This window comes from Peromyscus maniculatus, chromosome 2, assembly GCF_049852395.1.
Source record: "Peromyscus maniculatus bairdii isolate BWxNUB_F1_BW_parent chromosome 2, HU_Pman_BW_mat_3.1, whole genome shotgun sequence".
NCBI lineage: Eukaryota > Metazoa > Chordata > Mammalia > Rodentia > Cricetidae > Peromyscus > Peromyscus maniculatus.
In genome coordinates this window covers 160518639-160536877 of record NC_134853.1, presented here as the reverse complement: position 1 = coordinate 160536877, position 18239 = coordinate 160518639, and the positions used below count along the sequence as shown (strand labels likewise).

Below are 18239 nucleotides of genomic sequence, written 5' to 3'. Positions count from 1 at the left end.
CCTCTTGCTCCTGGGATTATAGGCATGTACCATCATGCCTCCACCCTCTGCTTTTGCTCTGGGTCTCTAGTATTCACATCAGTTCTGCTAGTTGCATATATTGACAAACCAAGAAAGAAACATGGTTTTTCAAACATGGAAGTGTCCTTGGTAGATATTGTTGGACAGAGTTGAAATGACTGTCATTACAAATGCAGTCTGTCAGTTGAGTGTGGTGGTGCACACCTTTAATCCTAACCCTTAGATCCTAGCACCTAGAACAGAGAGGTGGCCTGGCGGGCACCTGTGAGACCCTGTCTCAAAACAACAGCACAGATCTCTCCTTGTAAAGCCTCTAGGGATAAGTTAAATCTTGTCTCTTTTGACATTATAATTAGCAGTCTTGTTTGTTTGTTTGTTTGTTTATTTATTTATTTATTTATTTATTAAAGATTTATTTATTTATCATGTATACAGCATATATGACTGCAGGCCAGAAGAGGGCACCAGATCTGATTACGGATGGTTGTGAGCCACCATGTGGTTGCTGGGAATTGAACTCAGGACCTCTGGAAGAGCAGTCAGTGCTCTTAACCTCTGAGCCATCTCTCCAGCCCTATTTATTTATTTTTTTAACCTTAACATTTTTTAGACTTTGTGTTTTATTCACATGTATGTACCACATGTGCGCCTGATGCACTTTAAGGTAAGAAGAAAGCATTGGATCCTCTGGAACTAAGGTTCTGATGGTTATAAGCCACCATGTGGTGCTGGGAGTAGGTCTTCTGCAAGAACAAGTGCTCTTGTTCCTTTTGCTGAAAATAGATTTTTGGTCACAATAAATCCTGGTTGTGGTTTCCCCTCCCTCTACTCTCAGTTCCTCCCTGCCTCCCCTCCCATCCAGATTCACCTTTCTGTCTCATTAGAAAACAAACAGGCTTCTAAGGGATTGTGATATGATAAAACAAAACTAACATATCAGAATTGGACAAACGAACAGAAGGAAAAGAGCCCAAGAGAAGGCACAAGAAACAGAAACCCACTTGTTCTTACACTCAGGAATCCCATAAAAATACTAAACTAGCAGCCGTAATATGCATGCAGAAGACCTGGTGCAGACCTTTATAGACCCTGTACATGCTGCCCCATTCTCTGAGTTCATATGAGTTTGGATTATGTTGATTAGAGGGCCTTGTTATCCATTCCCTCTGTCTCCTTTCTCAGGGGCTTCCCTATTCCCTGAGGGGAGGGACTTCCCTTTATAGGGCTGTGTACAAGTACTCTTAACCCATCTCTCCAGCCTCAGGAGTTTTATTAAGTTGTCTAATTTTAAGATTCTGATTAGAAATCAAAAGGGGCCGGGGGTAGTGTTGGTGCAAGACTTTAATCCCAGCACTTGGGAGGCAGAGGCAGGCAGATCTCTGTGAGTTCAAGGCCAGCCTGATCTACAGAGTGAGTTCCAGGAAAGGCACAAAGCTACATCGAGAAACCCTGTCTCGAAAAACCAAAAAAAAAAAAAAAACCAGATGTCAGAAGTTTTTTTTTTTTTTTACTGATTTCCTGCAGGTGTTTAATACATGCTTTTCTTAGCTGTTGATTAAACAATAGTTAGAACCTTGAGATTAAAAGGCTAGAGAATGAAAATGCTTTGTTCATACAGCGAGGATTATCTGACAATACATTAATTTGTCATGATACTTTATTCCTCATCTAAAGCCTAAGATCTACCATGCTTATTGCAGACCATTGGTTAGTGTCTGCTGCATAATAAAATGCCACAGTAGTTTATATTTGTTTGTTTTGCTAAGGAAGTGCTGTACCACTGAATATACCTGAATCCCACTGTGGGTTTTTAAATAAAGTCAATACCTTTATGCCACTATATTTTAAATATTCCACACGATGATGTAAATCAGGTGGCACTTCACTAGTATATGAAAGGCTCTCTAGTTTCAGGCTCCTAAAATTAAAAAGCCCTGAAAAATATATGATTTAGCATTTTAAATGCCAAATGTATAAATATGTAAATGAAAACTAGGTTATTTATTTGTCACTGTCTTGCTATCGTTTAGCATACACCGGTATTTTCTAACTTTACAGATATAAATCATACATGGCAATGTCAGACTTTTAAGCAGAGATGAAAACACACAGGGAAGGATAATGTAAATAAGGAGTGAAGTGGCTGTGGTGGGCCACCACACCTGTGGTCCCACCACTTGGCCTCAGGCAGATGGATCAAGAGGTCAAGGATGGGATGGATGGGTATAGCACTAGCTGCAGTGGCTGTGCAAGCCTGAAGACCCCCACTGATCCCCAGAGCCCTTGATGGATGCGGTGGCATCTGTGCCCAAGATAGGACATGGAGACACAAGTGCCTGAAGTATGCGACACAGCAGCAGAAACGAGACAAACAGAGACAAGCCTCAGGAGTTGAAGGCCAGCCTCCACTATATACATACTCGCTGAGTTCAAGGGCCTATCTCTGAAATCAGAAAAGGTCTAGGAAGATGGAGTAGCACACAGGCAGGAGGAGGGTGTGTTGGAGGCTGTCTTAGGCTACAAAGTGAGTTCAAGATCATCCTGGATTACATAGCAAGACTTTGTCTCCAAAGCCAGCTATAAAAAATGGATGCTTTCGGGTAGATGGTAAGGTTAAGTTTGTTTTGTTCTTAAACTGTCTTTTCCTGGTAATGGTCTTTAGTGGTTGACTGTGGCACTAAGACTTGATTCTTCTGTAGGGAGCTTCATTTGCTGCTCTTCTTTGCTTTCTTCCTCCAGTGTTCGATTGACTTGAAGAAAAATGTACTGGTGATTGGCACCACAGGCTCACAGACCACCTTCCTTCCTGAGGGGGAGCTCCCGGAGTGTGCCCGCTTGGCGTATGGAACTGGGCGAGAGGACATACGGCCAGAGGAGATTGCAGACCAAGAATTAGCAGAAGCCATTCAAAAATCAGCAGAGGATGCAGGTATTGGGACTGACCATTTGAATAGTGCTGTGTCATTAGTGGGGTAAGGCCTTTCTAGGAATTAACTTCATTTTTCAGCAGAGGTGTGCTCACTGTCTTCTTACTCTTAATACCATGGTGAGGAGGCTCAGTCCCCAGTACCACATAAAGTGGGTGAAGTGGTACACACCTAGAATTCCAGCACTCAGGAGGTAAAGATGGCATAGTCAGAATGCAAGGCTAGCTTGGAGTATCTGAGACCCTGTCTCAAAAAGGAGAGAGGCAGGCAGGGGTTTGCATTGCCATGGATCAGCAGGTAAAGGCCCTTGCCACAGAAGCCTAGAAACCAGAGCCCACATGTGGAAGGAGAGTGCCGACTGCACAGCTATGCTCTGACCTAGGCATGCCCAAGATACACACCATCGTAATACAGAACTTGAAAGGACTCCTATGTCAACAGCTCAAGAAAAAAGAACCTGGGTAGCTGGGTGTGGTGGCACATGCCTTTAATCTCAGCACTCTGGAGGCAGAGGCAGGGGGAATCTCTGTGAGTGGAGGCCAACCTGGTCAAACAGAGTGAGTTCCAGGACAACCCTGCTGTTACACAGAGAACCCTGTCTCAAAAAAAAAAAAAGCAACAGTCCGAGACCAGGGCTGAAGAATCACAAATTCAGGCCCAGCTTTGGCTGAGTATTGTTCCAGGCTGGTTTGGGCTGTGTAGACATACCCTGTGACAAAACAAAACAAAACAAAACAACCAGAGGAACCTGGAGTGGTGGCACACACCTTAATCCCAGCTCTCCGGAGGCAAAGCTGATCTCCACCTCTGTGGGTTCAGCTAAGTTGTTCGGCATAGTGTGACCCTATCTCAGAAAAGAAAAGAGGAACAAGGATCCAGTGCTCTGTTCAAGGTTAGGTCATTATTTGCTCGGATGCTTCTGAAACATTCTGTTTTGTCCATAAAGAAACTTCTGCAGTAAGCACACACTTTCAAGATCAGCAATATTTCCATAGAAATGTTTCATTTTCTCAGCCTGTTTGATTTGAAGGAAGGCATTATCACTGTGACTAAGCAGGGAAAGTTTACTGAAAGTGCTGCCACCAACGAGAAGGACCAGTGACCAGTGTAATCTTAACGTTAATCAGCTGTAGTATTCATGTTCACTGAGGTTTCAGACTAAGGCTACACAGCACTGCTTTGAAACCAAGCTAATGCCTTCTAAATCTGAAGAGAAAGCAGAATCTTCTGAGGAAAATGGATCAAGACAACTTTGCTGAAATTCCCCATTTGTTAACAGAACAGTGACTCTGGGTGCATTTTCTAAAAACTGAAAAGAATTACCTTTTAAGTGAGTTGTCTTGAAGTCTTGGGTCAGGATTATTCATCTCACACTTTGCTTTTCCTGGTAGAGAATGTGTTAGAATTACAAGTTCATGGAATAGATTTTCTGCTCAAGACAAAGATAATACGTTTGTAAAGTTTTGTTATGTTTTCCTGGAGAACCTGCAGGTGTGTGTAGCCTTGAGCCTCTGGAATGGGATTGTGTAGCTGATGGAACTTCCAGGTTGGCCTTGGTTACCTTGTGGTCCAGCTTCACTGTATGTAAAGTGGAGTTACCCGCAATCATTTAATTTTCCCGGAAGGTCAGCCTGAGTGAGCTCATCTACCTCCTTAGCCTATAGACGGTAACTTGGCAACTTAGACGGGATGCTGACGTTTTGAGATCCTTTCCCTGCACAGCCACGTGCTCTGATTAGAGAAGCACTCGCTGATGGCAGCAGTGTTCCTAACCCGGTAACCCTCAGCCTCCTGAAGAGCTCCTCCTACAGTTCAGCTGGCTAAAGTAGGCGAGACGTTCTCAGGATCAGCAAAGGAAGGCCTGGCCAGTTTCAGAAACCACTGAATCCATGGAGCCTTTGCTACTGACCCGGGTAAACTGCTGATTTTTGTAGTAGTGTTCTAATGGTGTCATTCTGCAAGGTTAGACTTGATTTATTTGGAGAACCAACTGCCTAAGATCACTAAAATCACAATTTTATGGACATAATTTGTGAAAGTATTTTCGGAAAGTTACTTGGCTAGTTATCAGGGTATCTTTACCCTCTGTGTCTGTCTACAGTCAGTAGGAGCTGTCTTAACATGTCTATATACTGGTTAACTGAAGAAGGCAGTAGCTGGGACTTAATCAGACTTGATTTGAACATGAACATGAACCAGTGGTACTGGCATCTGCCTATAAACCCTGCAATTGGGATGTCAAGTTCTGCCAGTCTGGGCTATATGCATAGCAAGACCTTGTCTCAAACCTCTTGCTCCCCCCCCCCAAAAAAAAATAGGACTTTTGAGAAATTTGGAAAGCTCCTATACTTGTTCACTAACCATTGTAGAGTGGTCTTCAAGCAGCTCTTTTGATGGATTCACTGCCTGTGGCCCGTTTGCCTCCAACATCTGTGCAGAGCTATGGAATAATTTCTTTCCAAGTACAGTTAAAAATCTGAGCCAGGCGGTGGTGGCGCACACCTTTAATCCCAGCACTCAGGAGGCAGAGCCAGGCGGATCTCTGTGAGTTTGAGGCCAGCCTGGGCTACAGAGTGAGTTTCAGGAAAGGTGCAAAGCTACACAAAGAAACCCTGTCTCGAAAAAAACAAAAACCTGTTAATGTAGAAACCTTGCTGGTTGTCTTTGAAGAGATGCCCACGCTGTGGAAACACCCTCAACCTGGACTCCTCGCTCCTGATTGGAAGGATGGAAAGGATTGAGGACTGCAGCCCTGCATGCTGTGTGGTTCTGCATTGTTAACCCACATTTGCTTGTCTGTTTCCTAATCCAAACAGAGCGTCAGAAGCCATGATGCATGTAGTGTGTGTGTGCTGCAGCTGGAGTGGGCCCCAGACCAGGTATTTATAGACACCACATTAACCTTCCGTCCACTTATCGCCTGTGCTTTGAAAAATCTCTCTGTCTGGAACCATTTTGGAAATTCAAGACTTGTCATCCCTGTTTCTCCCTATTCACTCTGGTTACAACTAGCCTGTATATACATTTATATGTATGTAGGCAGAAATTCTTATTGCTTATGGGAACAGTCCAGGGGGAGAGTCTTAGTAAAAAGTACCTACCATCTGACAGTTGAAAACACTGCGTCAAGACTATTGGCATGACAGCAGTTGGTTGCAGGTAACTGAATTTCTTAAGCCATTTTCCTTTGAAAAGCTGGAAGTCCTCGGATGTTTGAGGTTTATAGAAGGGCAAAATTTTCATCTTATTGAGCATAAATGGAAACTTGAGCCAATTGACTTGTCCAGAATCATAGTAATAGGTGGGCTGGATGTGGTAATGCATTCCTGCCATCCCCTTCTTGGAAAGTTGAGGCAGAAGGATGCAAAGTTTGAGACCAGCCTGGACTGTTTAGTGAAACTGTCTTAGGGGAAAGTGTTGACAGAACCTACATCTTTTTCCAAACAGTAAGAGCCGAGACTTGACCTTTCCTTCTGTCCTTGGCCTGACAACCCTGTGGGAGCATCTGCTGTCACCTCGGTGTTGTCGTCAACAGGACTGTGTCGGTCTGTGCACATTTGTTAATTCTATCTGAAGCCCAGCTTTAGTAAGGGTTTGGAGGCTGGTTGTAATTAGACTCACAACATTTCATATTCTCGCTCTGTCTTGCTCGCTCGCTCTTGCACTTTCATTTTAAGGACATTAGGCACAGTTAATGTCCATTGGGCTCTCTTTCTAATCCCCGGTGGTACTGGCTGTTTCAGTTTCAGAAGGACGACAGATATGCTGCTCTCATAGTAAGTACAAGGTCTGCTAAGGCTTACCTCACCTCACCTGCTTTTTGGGTTGTATAGGTGCTTAACACTGAACCCAGGAGTGGTCCATGCTCCCCGATGGTGCTGACATGGATATTCTATTACAGTGTGCTTTTTATGTTAGCATTAGTTCCAAACTGAACTTCTTTCAGAGTCAGCTTCATTGATTAGATTGATAAAACTAGGAACTTTTTAGACTTAGTGAATGTAGTTTAAACAGACAAAATCATTATCCTGTTTTTCACTAAACTTTAAGAAAAATTCCTTAGGTCAATAATTGAGCCAGGCAGTGGTAGTGCACGCCTTTAGTCCCCGCACTTGGGGAACAGAAGCAGGCAGATCTCTGAGTTTGAGGCTAGCCTGATCTATAGAGCTAGTTCCAGGGTAGCCAGGACTATACAGAAAAAATGGGGGGGGGGGGTAGAGAAGTCAATAACTATAGGATATGGTGGCGCACACTTTTAATTCCACCACTGGGGAGACAGAGGCAGGTGGAATCCATGAGCCTGGTCTACATAGTGAGATCCTTTATCAGAGGGGAAAAAAAAGGAAGTCAGTAATTGAGCCAAGTGTGGTGACACCTCCTTAGGATCCCAGCCCTTGAAAAATGGTGGTGACAGAATCCCTAGTTCAAGAGCAGCCTAGACCCTGGTGTGCTAGGGTGCACCTTTAATCCCAGCATTTAGGAGGCAGAGGCTAGAGCATCTCTGAGTTCAAGGCCAGCCTGGTGTACATAGTAAGCTTCTGGACAAACTACTGACTACATTAAGAAATCCTGTCTCGGGCTGGAGAGATGGCTCAGAGGTTAAGAGCACTGGCTGCTCTCTGAGAGGTCCTGAGTTCAATACCCAAGCAACCACCAGGTGGCTCACAGCCATCTCTGGTGGGCTCTGATGCCCTCCTCTGGCATAAAGGTGTACATGAAGATAGAACAATAAATCGTTTTTTAAAAAAGAAAGAAAGAAAAAAGAAATCCTGTTTCAACCCAGAAGAGGGAAAGCCAGCAGCTTCCCAGCAAAGCCCATCCTTCAGTGCTGCTCACAGTGTCGGGCCGCTGGAATCCCAGCTGCTCTCTGCAGGAATTGAGGAGTGGAGACCCAGCAGGAGCGCTGATGTTGCTGCTCTTTAGCACAAAGCATCTGAATTGAATTGAACCCAGGAGCTGATTGTTTCCAGCCTTGATAACAGCCTGTGTCTTTTAATTAAAGGCATTTTGGGTGTTTAGAGGCCAGTTTTTAATGGTACCAGGAGTCGGACCTATTGAGTAGTATCATTGTGGTATCTGCACTGAACTAGTGTTTGAGCCTGCCATCATGTTTGAAGGGTTGGTAAATTAGAGCAACTCTTAAGTTACTGTTGCCTATTGAAAAGCTAGTGCACTGTGCTCGCTTCGGCAGCACATATACTAAAAAAAATGAAAAGCTGGTACACTATTCCTCTACCCTCCCTCCCCTGTACTCAGCAAAGATCTTAAACCTTGTCAGTTTTATTGTGCTGTGTTAGAGTTGCAATGTTTGGAAGCTAGGCATGCTAGTGCGTGTTGTAATCCCAGCACTCAGACTGAAGCAGGAGCAGTGCCCCAAGTTCCAGACCAGACAGAACTACATTACAGGGCTGGAGATGTAGTTGGATTAGTAGAGTGCTTTCCTGGCGTGGAAGCTAGGTTTGGTCCCCAGTACCATATAACCTGGGAGTAGTGGTGCGCACCCATGGTTCCGGCACTGGAGGGATCATCCTTGTGCATCAGGTTAGAGGCCAGCGTGGGGGCCAGGAAATGGTTAAATAAATAGATACAGTGCTTGATGAGACAAAGAAAACTCTTGTCTGCTTCATCTCTAGGTTTGTTTTGTTCTTTGAGTTGGTGCGCGATTGTACCATGATTTTTTTAGAAGCTTGCCTAGAAATGAAATCCATTGTTGACTTCTGTTTTCTAGGGATCTGTAGGCATGTAAACCCCATCTCGGGTGCCCCACTCTGTCCCCAGCGTACTTGCTTTTGGATTTCTTCTGTGTAACTTAGGCTCACACTTGAAACGTGGGAAAGTTCACTGGAGCCGGCTGTGGTGGCCTGTGCTGTAATTCCAGCATCAGGAGGCTGACATGTGAGAACTGCTGATGGTTCAGGACTGAACAACTGGGCGCTTTTTTTTTTTTTAAATAAAAAGAAAAAGTTTGTGAGAATCATCCAGTAAAGATCCAAAGCTTCACCAGAAATAAAGAAGCATAGCTGCTTGCTTGCTTGCTTGGCATGATGGGATGCCAACAGCCCGCACTCCAGAAGCTGGGGCAGATCTCAAGTGTAAGGCCCGCTCAGGCTATGTAGTGAGACTGTGTCTGAAATAAATACACACACAACTGTCTTTGAGCCATTGTCAAGTGCATGTTACAGTTCTTTACATATGGAATTTTAATAACGTTTATTAAAGACACACTCTATTCAGGTCCAGTATGCTATCTCATTTACTACAGAAAGATTCTTGTATTTTTTTTTTTACCCTCATGTTTCCAAGAGAGACCTAAATTAAAAGACCTGCTTTTATTCTGTTGAGATTTCATTCTCTGATAATACAGTGATCTGCTAACTAATCTTTTTTCTTTCCTTTCCTTTTTTTTTTTTTTTTTCCTTTTTACAGAGAAAAGCAGTAAAGAATCTACCTCACAGGGAATGTCATCGTTGCTGACTTCAGATGGATTCAGCTCTCCAGCCCCTTCTTCCGGGCCGAGTCCTGAGGTTGGCAGCCCTACGAGTCTCGCTCGCTCTGTCTCGGCTTCCGTCTGCGCCATCAAGCCCAGTGACCCCAGTAGCATTGAACCTACAGCTGTGGAGGCCATGAAGACTTCAGCTGACTTTCAGACAAGCTCTAAGAAAACAGACCCTCCTCCTCTGCAGGGTCCTCCTGATCTCGCTTCCCCAGCAGACCAGAATCCAGCTATGCCTTTTCATAATTCATCTGAAGAAGCATTTGTTGCAGATAATCCAGAGAAATCTGCTGAAGGAAGAACCCAGGGCCTCCGAGTTTATCTCCGTACAAGACAGGACACTAGTTTCTCTCTCACAACTACTGGGATGCATGAGCCCCAGGTATTTGTGGAAGAAAAGAATTGGCATCCAGAATATCAGAACCCAAGTCAAGTGAATGGCCTTCAGCAACACAGAGAACCACACAATGGGAGTGGACAGCAGAACGTTCCACATGACCAAGAATGTCCTTGTGACACAGAAGACCTTGAACTTCATGAAGAAAATCAACAGGACCAAGAAAAAATTGTCAGTTTGAAAGCTGTGATGAAAGGAGATGAACTTCAGACAAATGCTCATCTTCTAAGTACAGAGAAAAGTCTTCTAGCTTCAGGGTGCTGCAGCTGTTCGTGCTCAGAAACCCTGATGGACGTGGATGCAGTTGAGCAGCCTCTGGTTGCTGTGCGAAGCTCAACAGGCAGGCAGAACGCCAGTGTCGAGAGCCCTGGTGCATCGCACCTCACTTCAGATAACCCCTCAATGGAAGTGGAAACAGGACAGTGGAACCCCTCCTGTGAAAGCATGGAACATTCCATTTCAGCCCGGGGTTTGCAGCTCCCAGAAGATACTGTTGAAGTGTCTGTGATGGATAGCAGAGATAGCCGCAGCTCCCCTTCCCCTTTAAGTGATCATGGTCACCCCTCTGTGGAGGCAGCTGAAGAATTTTGTTCATCTGTCACAGTGGCCTTGAAAGAACTGCATGAACTTTTGGTCATTAGCTGTAAGCCAGCTTTGGAAAAAGCACCTGAAGATGTTGCCTGTCAGTCAGAGATGGAAGCTGAGAGCCAAGCAGGTATTTTTGACGTTTCAGGAAAGAGGGCCCAAAATGAGCATCTGATCCCTAGTGACCAGTACCCACAAGTTTCCTGTCACCAGGCCACCTCTGAATCAGAAAAGACAGACATTGTAGGCACTACACCTTGTGCTGGGATAGAAGATACAGCATATACTAGCTTCAGGGGTCTGGGCGATAGTTTGTCAAATGGCCGAGAAGTTGCCCCCAGACCAAGGGAGTCAGTCAGGAAGAACTGTTCTGTCGTCATAACCTCAGCCAAACCATCTGATGAGTCACTCTGCACCTCAGGTGTAGAAATGTCACCCACATTTGCAGTAGGTGAGGAGGGTGCCCACAGTCAGCCTTCTGAGCACATGGAGAATCCAGGCACAGACGGGCCGGAGACCAGCGATGTCTGCCCTGGAGCTGCGCCGCCCTTTCGTGGATTGGACCCACCTGCTACACAGCCCTTGTCTTCTCCCTCCGCTCTTCCGCCGTTCATCTTTCCCGCCGCAGATGTTAACCGGATTCTTGGTGCCGGCTTCACTCTGCAAGAAGCCCTCGGGGCTTTGCATCGAGTTGGTGGGAATGCAGACCTTGCACTTCTTGTTTTGCTCGCAAAGAACATTGTGGTCCCTACGTAATTGTGGGACAGTGGGCTTAGCCCGTACTCCATTCCGTTTGTGAAAGCCCTCCCCACACAGATGCACACTCACCACACACACACAGCATACGTAGAAACCTGCAAGCAAAATGTTGAGCCAGATTTTTTTTTTCCGGCCAAAGTAATTTATGATCTTTTGTCTGATGAATTTGTCTATTTTACTTGTTAAAATTTGGGCCTTTTAAAATGTATTAGCAGTATGTGCATACAAAAGCTTTTTATTCTCATTAAGATGATGTATTCTGGAATAAAATGGATGGTTTTCTGTATAGCATACCATTTTAGATGAGTGAGTGCTTTGAAAGAGGAGCCATGAGGAACCTGCCACCTGTGCAGCCGCTTGCTGTGACTCTGGCTGTGCTGTGTGCAGGATGTGGCTGAGAACAGGACGCTGGAGACGAGTTCAATAACTTCTGGAGTTGTATGTTTGATTTGTGTGCTCAGGGGTGACATTTAAGTAGGATGAGCGGGAGGGCTTAACACCTGAGCTGTCGTCTTGTGCATAATAGGCTGCTGCATGGATTGATTGCCAAATACCTTTATGACAGAGGGTGGGGTATGGGGGAATTCACATTAGAGTGAAACATGGTGCTACTTGTATTTAAAAAGGGAAGGGAAAAAAAACCTGATCATAATTCCATTTGCAAATGTCAAGGACTGTGAGTAAAAGATAATGGCTTAGACGAAACACTGGAATGTACTAGAGATAGGGCTTGGGGCATCTCCCTGACACCCCAGCCCTCAGTGGCCAATGGTGAGTCCAGCTTCAGCTCACGGGTTGGCCACCTGGAGCCTGGCTTCTGAAACATGTCTGCTGGGAGCTTCTTCCCACGTTCAGTCTAAGCTCAGAGCTGAGCAAGACTGAACTAGGAGAACCTTTGTCCCTGGTCCTCTTGGTGCTTAGACTGGGTCCGTCTGTGAGTGTCCTTCATGGCAGTGAATACAGCTGAAGTTCTGACTACAGTGGCCTTGGTACAGTGTTCATCCCTTTCTTTCCTCAGGAGTTTCTTTTTCTAAGCAGGATCCATGTTTGTGTTCACCACGTTGAGGTAGAGTTGGGGTGGAATGTGTAGATGTGTTTATCGTGGCCTTTTTAATGTAAGTTCTCGCCTTGCAAGTTGTCCTGTGGGCCCCACTGTGTAGTGATCCCTCTGGATAGGGTTGAAAGCATCCTTTCCTAGAACATAAACTGTTGTCTTAGATGTCTGGCAGGAATCTGGAATCTTGCTTTTCTTGAAAAGGATCTTGAGGGTAATTCCTGGTTCCCGGTGAGAGTTTGCAGTTTGTTGAAATGGAAGTGTCGAAATCGATTTCTGAACTAAGCATTAACTGATTTTTGTCTAAAGTCAATCTCTCCCTTCCTCCGCTCTGAAAGTTTGTTCTTACCATCAAAATTAAAGTCATCGAGCACAGAGAGGTTCATATCTCAGGGGTTTTTGAAACCTTAAGGGCACTTACAGGGATTTGTTCTCTGATCCATCCTTGTTTCTGCCATACTATTTGTGTGCCGAGACTCACTTCAGGACATGATGGCAAGTCACACAGAGTATCATGATCCTTTCTGGAATTAGGAGATGGTTTCTGGATGGCCTTGCGGTTTCCTACTCTCCATTAAATGGCACTCAGAACATCAGGCTAGCCAAGAAGTTCTTTGTTTCAGATGAGCACAGCTCATCCACTCTTTGCATGTTCTGCACCAAAGATGTATGCTGGTGACACTGGGAAACTGCTCCCGGGCTTCTGTCCCCGACTCAGCTGTGGTTAGAGCCAGATCAAGAAGCAGCGCAGTGAGGCCTGGTATTTGCTTAGGGGGTGGGTTGGGGTATATTTTAGGGTTACAAATCTTTGAGGCCACAGGATGGGATGGGTAGAGAAGGTACTGATGACAGACCCACCCACCCACCCCAAGGCCTTCAGAAGAAACTGACATGAAAGCCCAGTGGTTTGACTGCTGACTTTTTACAATGTTGAAGTTTGGGAGACAGCCCTAGGCAGAATGTCGAATACCAGTCTGGAAAAGATTTCATTACAAGAGCTTTTAATGTACCTACAGGTGTGTTTCTTTTTAGAAGCAAAATGATAGGCCAGTAGTTTACACAGATACTCTTTTTAGGAATCCTTTGAACTTAACTCATTTGCCAAATACTTTGTTCCTTTGGGTCATTACTTTCTTTTCAACATATACTTACTTTTGATTTTTAAACTGTCAAAAATAAATTAAAGGCCAGGCATGCTGGCATATACCAGGTGGTAGGCAGATCTCTGAGTTCAAGGCCAGCCAGAGCTACATTAGTGAGACCCTGTCTAAAAACAGAAAATCTTTTTAAAATTAGGAATTGGTTGGCTTAAATGGAGCAGTCCTAGAAACAGGGACATTAAGGAACATGGCACTAGTGGACTTCATTGTCAGTTTTCATTTAGTAGCTAACTACCAAGATCAAATCATCGTGAATCCTAGTGTTCAGGTGTCAGATTACAGCCATAACCACAAGGGCAACTCCTTTACCAAACCGTGCCGGGAGGCACTTACCTCCAGTGGTGGTTTCCATGTGTGCACCAAAGAGGATTTACCTGTAAAACCTGTGCTGAAGCTGGTGTGTGGAAGGGGCTTGTAGCCAGACAGTATAACTGCAGCTGGGGGTTGGCCCTTTGCTTCTGTGAAGGGCTGTTTCCAGGGGGGGTAGTTCAGGACTCGAGACAGCCAGAAGCCTTCGCCCCACAGTATGGGCTGTGGGTGTTGATAGGTGAAGACCCGTTGCTTGGCAAAGGAAGCTTGAGTAAACGGTGAATGGTGTGCGACAACCTCTTCCTCAAATCCTAGCCCCTCTGATCGAGTGTCCACCCAGTGCATTTCTCTGGCAAGAGGGTGCATAGGAACGGGACAGGGACCTGGTGTCACTGATTTTATAACCAGCTTCTGTAGCTTCTGCCTGTTCGTCCCTCTCTACAGCTTTCTATCTCTAGCGAAAGCCATAAGAATTTGTTTCAACTCTTCAGCTCATGTCTATAAATAAATATGTACGCTATCATAGATAAGGTGATTGACAAATATCTTGCATAGTTTGAAAAGCAGCTTTTATGTCTACAGATGCCTGCACATCTGGTGGCTTTTCTTCCTACCGTGTATATAATAAACTGCCTTGCAAATAATTGCAGGAGAGTCAAGGCAAATTTTCTTTTTCTGTTGTGTGTTTTTTGTTTTTTGAGATAAGATCTCGCCATAGCCCGGGCTGGCCTCAAACTCATGGCAGTTCTGCCTCAGCCTCTAGAACGCTGGGATTATAGGCTCACACCACCATGCCCAGTTCACACAGTGCATTCCAGTTGCTACCTGTGGCGAGCATGAACAGTGTAGCTGAACTGACTGGTGTACCCCTAGCAATGGCATGGGGCTTGGGGGCGTGGCTGAGTGGTGGAGCTACTGCATAGCATGTGAGGTCCAGGGTCTGATCCTTAAAGTAAAAGCCAGTCTTGGTGATGTAGGAGTCTGTGGCTGACTAAAAAAGCAAAGGTTACCATATGTTCCCCTCCTGGAGAAGGAAGGCCACTTGTCTCAGTAGTTACGTTAGATAGCATTTTGTGTTTCCTGGGAATGAGTTCCTCTTGACAGCAGAAAGTCAACTCAGCGGTCCCTGAGGGCTGGCCCAGAGCTCCTGTGAGCTACCCAACCCCTTGAGTGTCGGTAGAGAGAGCCACAGGAAGGACTTCAGGGTGAGCCTTGGATGTACTTGCTTTTCTTTTGTGCCTTAATTTTTTTGAATAGCAGAAGCATCACATCTTGGGAGTATCAGGAAAGGCCAGAGGGGCAGCTCTCCTGGAGAGGGCTGGCCACAGTATGAGGTCCTTGGCTCGTGGCTACTTTGACTCACTCTTACCCTGCGTCAGTCAAACATTAGGTCTCCCCGGATAGGAGTTTCTGCATCCTATATACCAAAAATGGTTTCTAGGTGTTTGTTAGGTTTTCTGTTGTGCATTTTGTGCTGTTAGGGAGACATCAAATCTTACATTCTAGATAGGAAGTTAGCTCCTGTCAAGTTATGCAGTCTGATTAAGAGCCCCTATTTTTGTTCATTAAACATTGAATACCCCTGAGCCTGGGAGCTCAGCAGCAACGGAAGGAGACTGGAGTCTGGCCTTAGAAGCCTTCAGTCTAGGAGAGACATGAGACAAGTGTTAACTAAGATCTGTTTGTACCTATTGGCATGCTTTTGTTTTGGAGAAGAGATTTCGTGTAGCCCAGGCTGGCCTTGAACTAGCAGTCCTCAAACAGCTGGGACTGTGAGGTTAGAGACATATTCTGTAACATCTGGTCGCATGCTTTTCTTTTAAAACATACTTGGTTGCAGTTTAGAAATGACTGGGAAAAAAATCAAGCCCACAGTGAGTCAGATGACGTAAGCCTAGAGTTATACTTTAAATGTTTAGTTTTGTTTTGTTTAAACAATTAGGGTCTGGATGTTACACCTTTAAGCTGTAAGTGCAAGGCCAGTCAGGGCTACAGCGAGAAACTGTCTCAAAATAAGTAAAAATAAAAAAACAATTGGGAAGTGTAGCCCGTTGATAAGTAGCATGCTTGCCAAACTGCAGGAAACCCTTAGTTCAGCTCCCAGCTGCATAATCCAGGTGTGGCATAAATGTAACCCCATCACTGGAGAAGCAGAGACAGGAGGATCAGAAAGTTCAAGGTCATTTTTGGCTACCTAATGAGTTTCAGGCCAGCTTTGGTTACATGAAACCCTGTCTCCAAAAAGGTGAGGGAGAGTACAGGTGTAGTCCAGTGGTTGAACACCTGCCTGGCATGTACAAGGTCCTGGGTTTGACCCCCAGCACGGCTAAGAAAAAATAAATTTAAATAAGAATTTAGTAGAAATAACTGGAAAGATGCTGAGGAATCAGTGTGTAGTGCTGTTGACCGAAAAGAGCAGGCAGGGAAAAGTCGGGTAAATGGAAGAGAGGAGTGAGTTACCTTTCCTTCCCTTAGGAGGCTGTATGCCACACTGACGGGTGGGTGTGCAGCATCCTCCACCCTCTGGTGAGCCAGGCTGCACTGGGATGCCAACCATCTGGGAGAGCAGAGCTCAGCAGAGGCCTCTCGGGATGTGCTATTTTAAGGCAACTGAGTGCAGTGTGTGGAAATGAAAATCCAGAGCAGCAAGATTAGTGAATGATGGGTGGAGTGGGCAAGCAGGGCTGCTTTGCAGAACTTGACATACTCTGCAAGGCATTCTTCAACCCTCTGTTTAAGAGTCCAGTGTATGCATCCTGAAGCATAGAAAGAAAGGAGGTGGTTAGTGATTTCTGAGCTTTACAGTTAGGAAATATGCTAAAAAATTAATCAGTACTTAAGACTGGGGGGAAGAGGAGGGGCTTGTGAAGTGTGGGGGGGACTGCAAATTTTTAGGACACTCTCTAGGGAAATCTACCAAGAAAATGGCTCAAGAACGTAGGGGTCTCTACCTGCGAAGTTTGAACCACAGATCAGGAGATGGCACAGAGTGAAAGGTCAGACTGCTGCCTACAGAGCCGTGTCTATGTGAACAATCTCAGAAGGTTTGGAGTAGCTAATGTGGGTGAGGGGCATTTTTCCCTGGGCCTGGTCAGGTGATGGGCAGTGATCGTACCTAACAGTTTAGTAGCCTGCAACCTGCAAACTTAAACAAATGTACCAGTGACGTGCAGAGTAGACCTGTGTTCCTACATGAGCTAGTCAGATCTGTGTTTACAGGCTCCTTGACAGAACGGGAAAGCCTGGGAGACACGTGGGCTCACACCATTCCACCCCAGTGCTTAGGCTTGGGTTCTTCCCTGCCCTGGACATCTTTAGTTCTGGAGAGACATCAGGGGGATCCTTTGTGTTGATCAAATCTGCTCTATATCACTCACCTTTCATGAGAGACTAATTGTGCATTTGTGTCCAGATCTCTTCATGGTGAGTTGGGCTGGTGGCTTGTTCAATGGTTTCCTAGCCCCATCTGACAGACTATGACGAGGAAGCCTGCTTTGCTTCTTGCCTGTGTGTCACAAGGTTTCCTGGCTTTTCTTGAAGCGAGGCTGGTTGGCACAGTCTGCTTGCCAGTGGTCCAGTCACGCTCACATGCTTCGAGAGTTGGGAACTGCACTCAGTAATCCCAGAGTTGGTTGCATTGTGCCACCATTTAGGACCTGTCTGCAGCTGAACGCACTAGATGCCTTTGAGTTTGATTTTCTTTTCTTTTTTTGGTCACACTTTGAAATGTAAGTCAGCCCTGAATAATCCAAACACTTTATTTTATTTTTCTTCTTTAATAGGAACTTTCTGAAGAAAACGTGATGTGTAAAACCTTTGATATTTAAGATAATAAAGTTTTTATCATAAGAATTTTGTTTGATCTGTTTCTTTTAAATTGAGATGGTTACTTCACTGTGGTCCTTGTTTCCTACTCCCTAGCCTTTTAAATTACTTCTGCCCATGTACTAGGGCAGCGGTGCTCTGTATACCCAAACCTGGAAAGAGTGAGCAGCCATGAAACTGTCCAGGTTGCTGGAGATCTGTCCCCCTGTAGATGTTAGATGAGCATTTTGAGCCAGGCAATGGTGGTGCACGCCCTTAATCCCAGCACGTGGGAAGCAGAGCCAGGCAGATCTCTGAGTTCCAGGCCAGCCTGGGCTACAAAGCAAGTTCCAAGACAGACTCCAAAGCTACACAGAGAAACCCTATCTCGAGAAAACAAACAAACCAGCACTGGTCGTAGAGAGCTGAGGTTGTCAACCTCTGGTGGCAAACCCTTTTGGGGATCAAACAACCCTTTCACAGGGGTTGCCTAAAACCATTAGAAAACATATTTGCATTATGATTCATAACAAAATCTACAGTTATGAAGTGTCAGTGAAAGTAATTTTTTGTTTGGGGGTCACCACGACTTGAACTGTATTAAAGGGTTGTAGCATTAGGAGGTTGAGAACTGGAGCCAGGCTGCTTGGATATAGCTTTGCTACTTAATAGACTCGGTTTCTTCCTGTGTAAAATGAGGATTTTGGTTTGGTTTGGTTTGGTTTTTGTT

At 45.2% G+C, this 18239-nt stretch overlaps 1 protein-coding gene across 4 annotated transcripts in view; it reads left to right on the top strand.

Annotated features, from left to right (window-relative positions):
* Window positions 1–17312, top strand: part of LOC102907099 (protein DDI1 homolog 2) — a 51944-nt gene extending 34632 nt beyond the window's left edge. For 2 of the 4 annotated variants that reach the window (XM_042272258.2, XM_006975455.4), the window contains exons 8-9: window positions 2761–2950; window positions 9375–11475. In XM_042272258.2, coding sequence (XP_042128192.1) covers window positions 2761–2950; window positions 9375–11179 — 1995 coding nt within the window. In that variant the 3' untranslated portion in view covers window positions 11180–11475. Of the gene's footprint in view, window positions 1–2760; window positions 2951–5764; window positions 5828–9374 lie in introns of those variants that run through there. The other 2 variants (XM_076565608.1, XM_006975456.4) reach the window with 2 other exon arrangements.
* The last annotated feature ends 927 nt before the right edge of the window (window positions 17313–18239 follow it).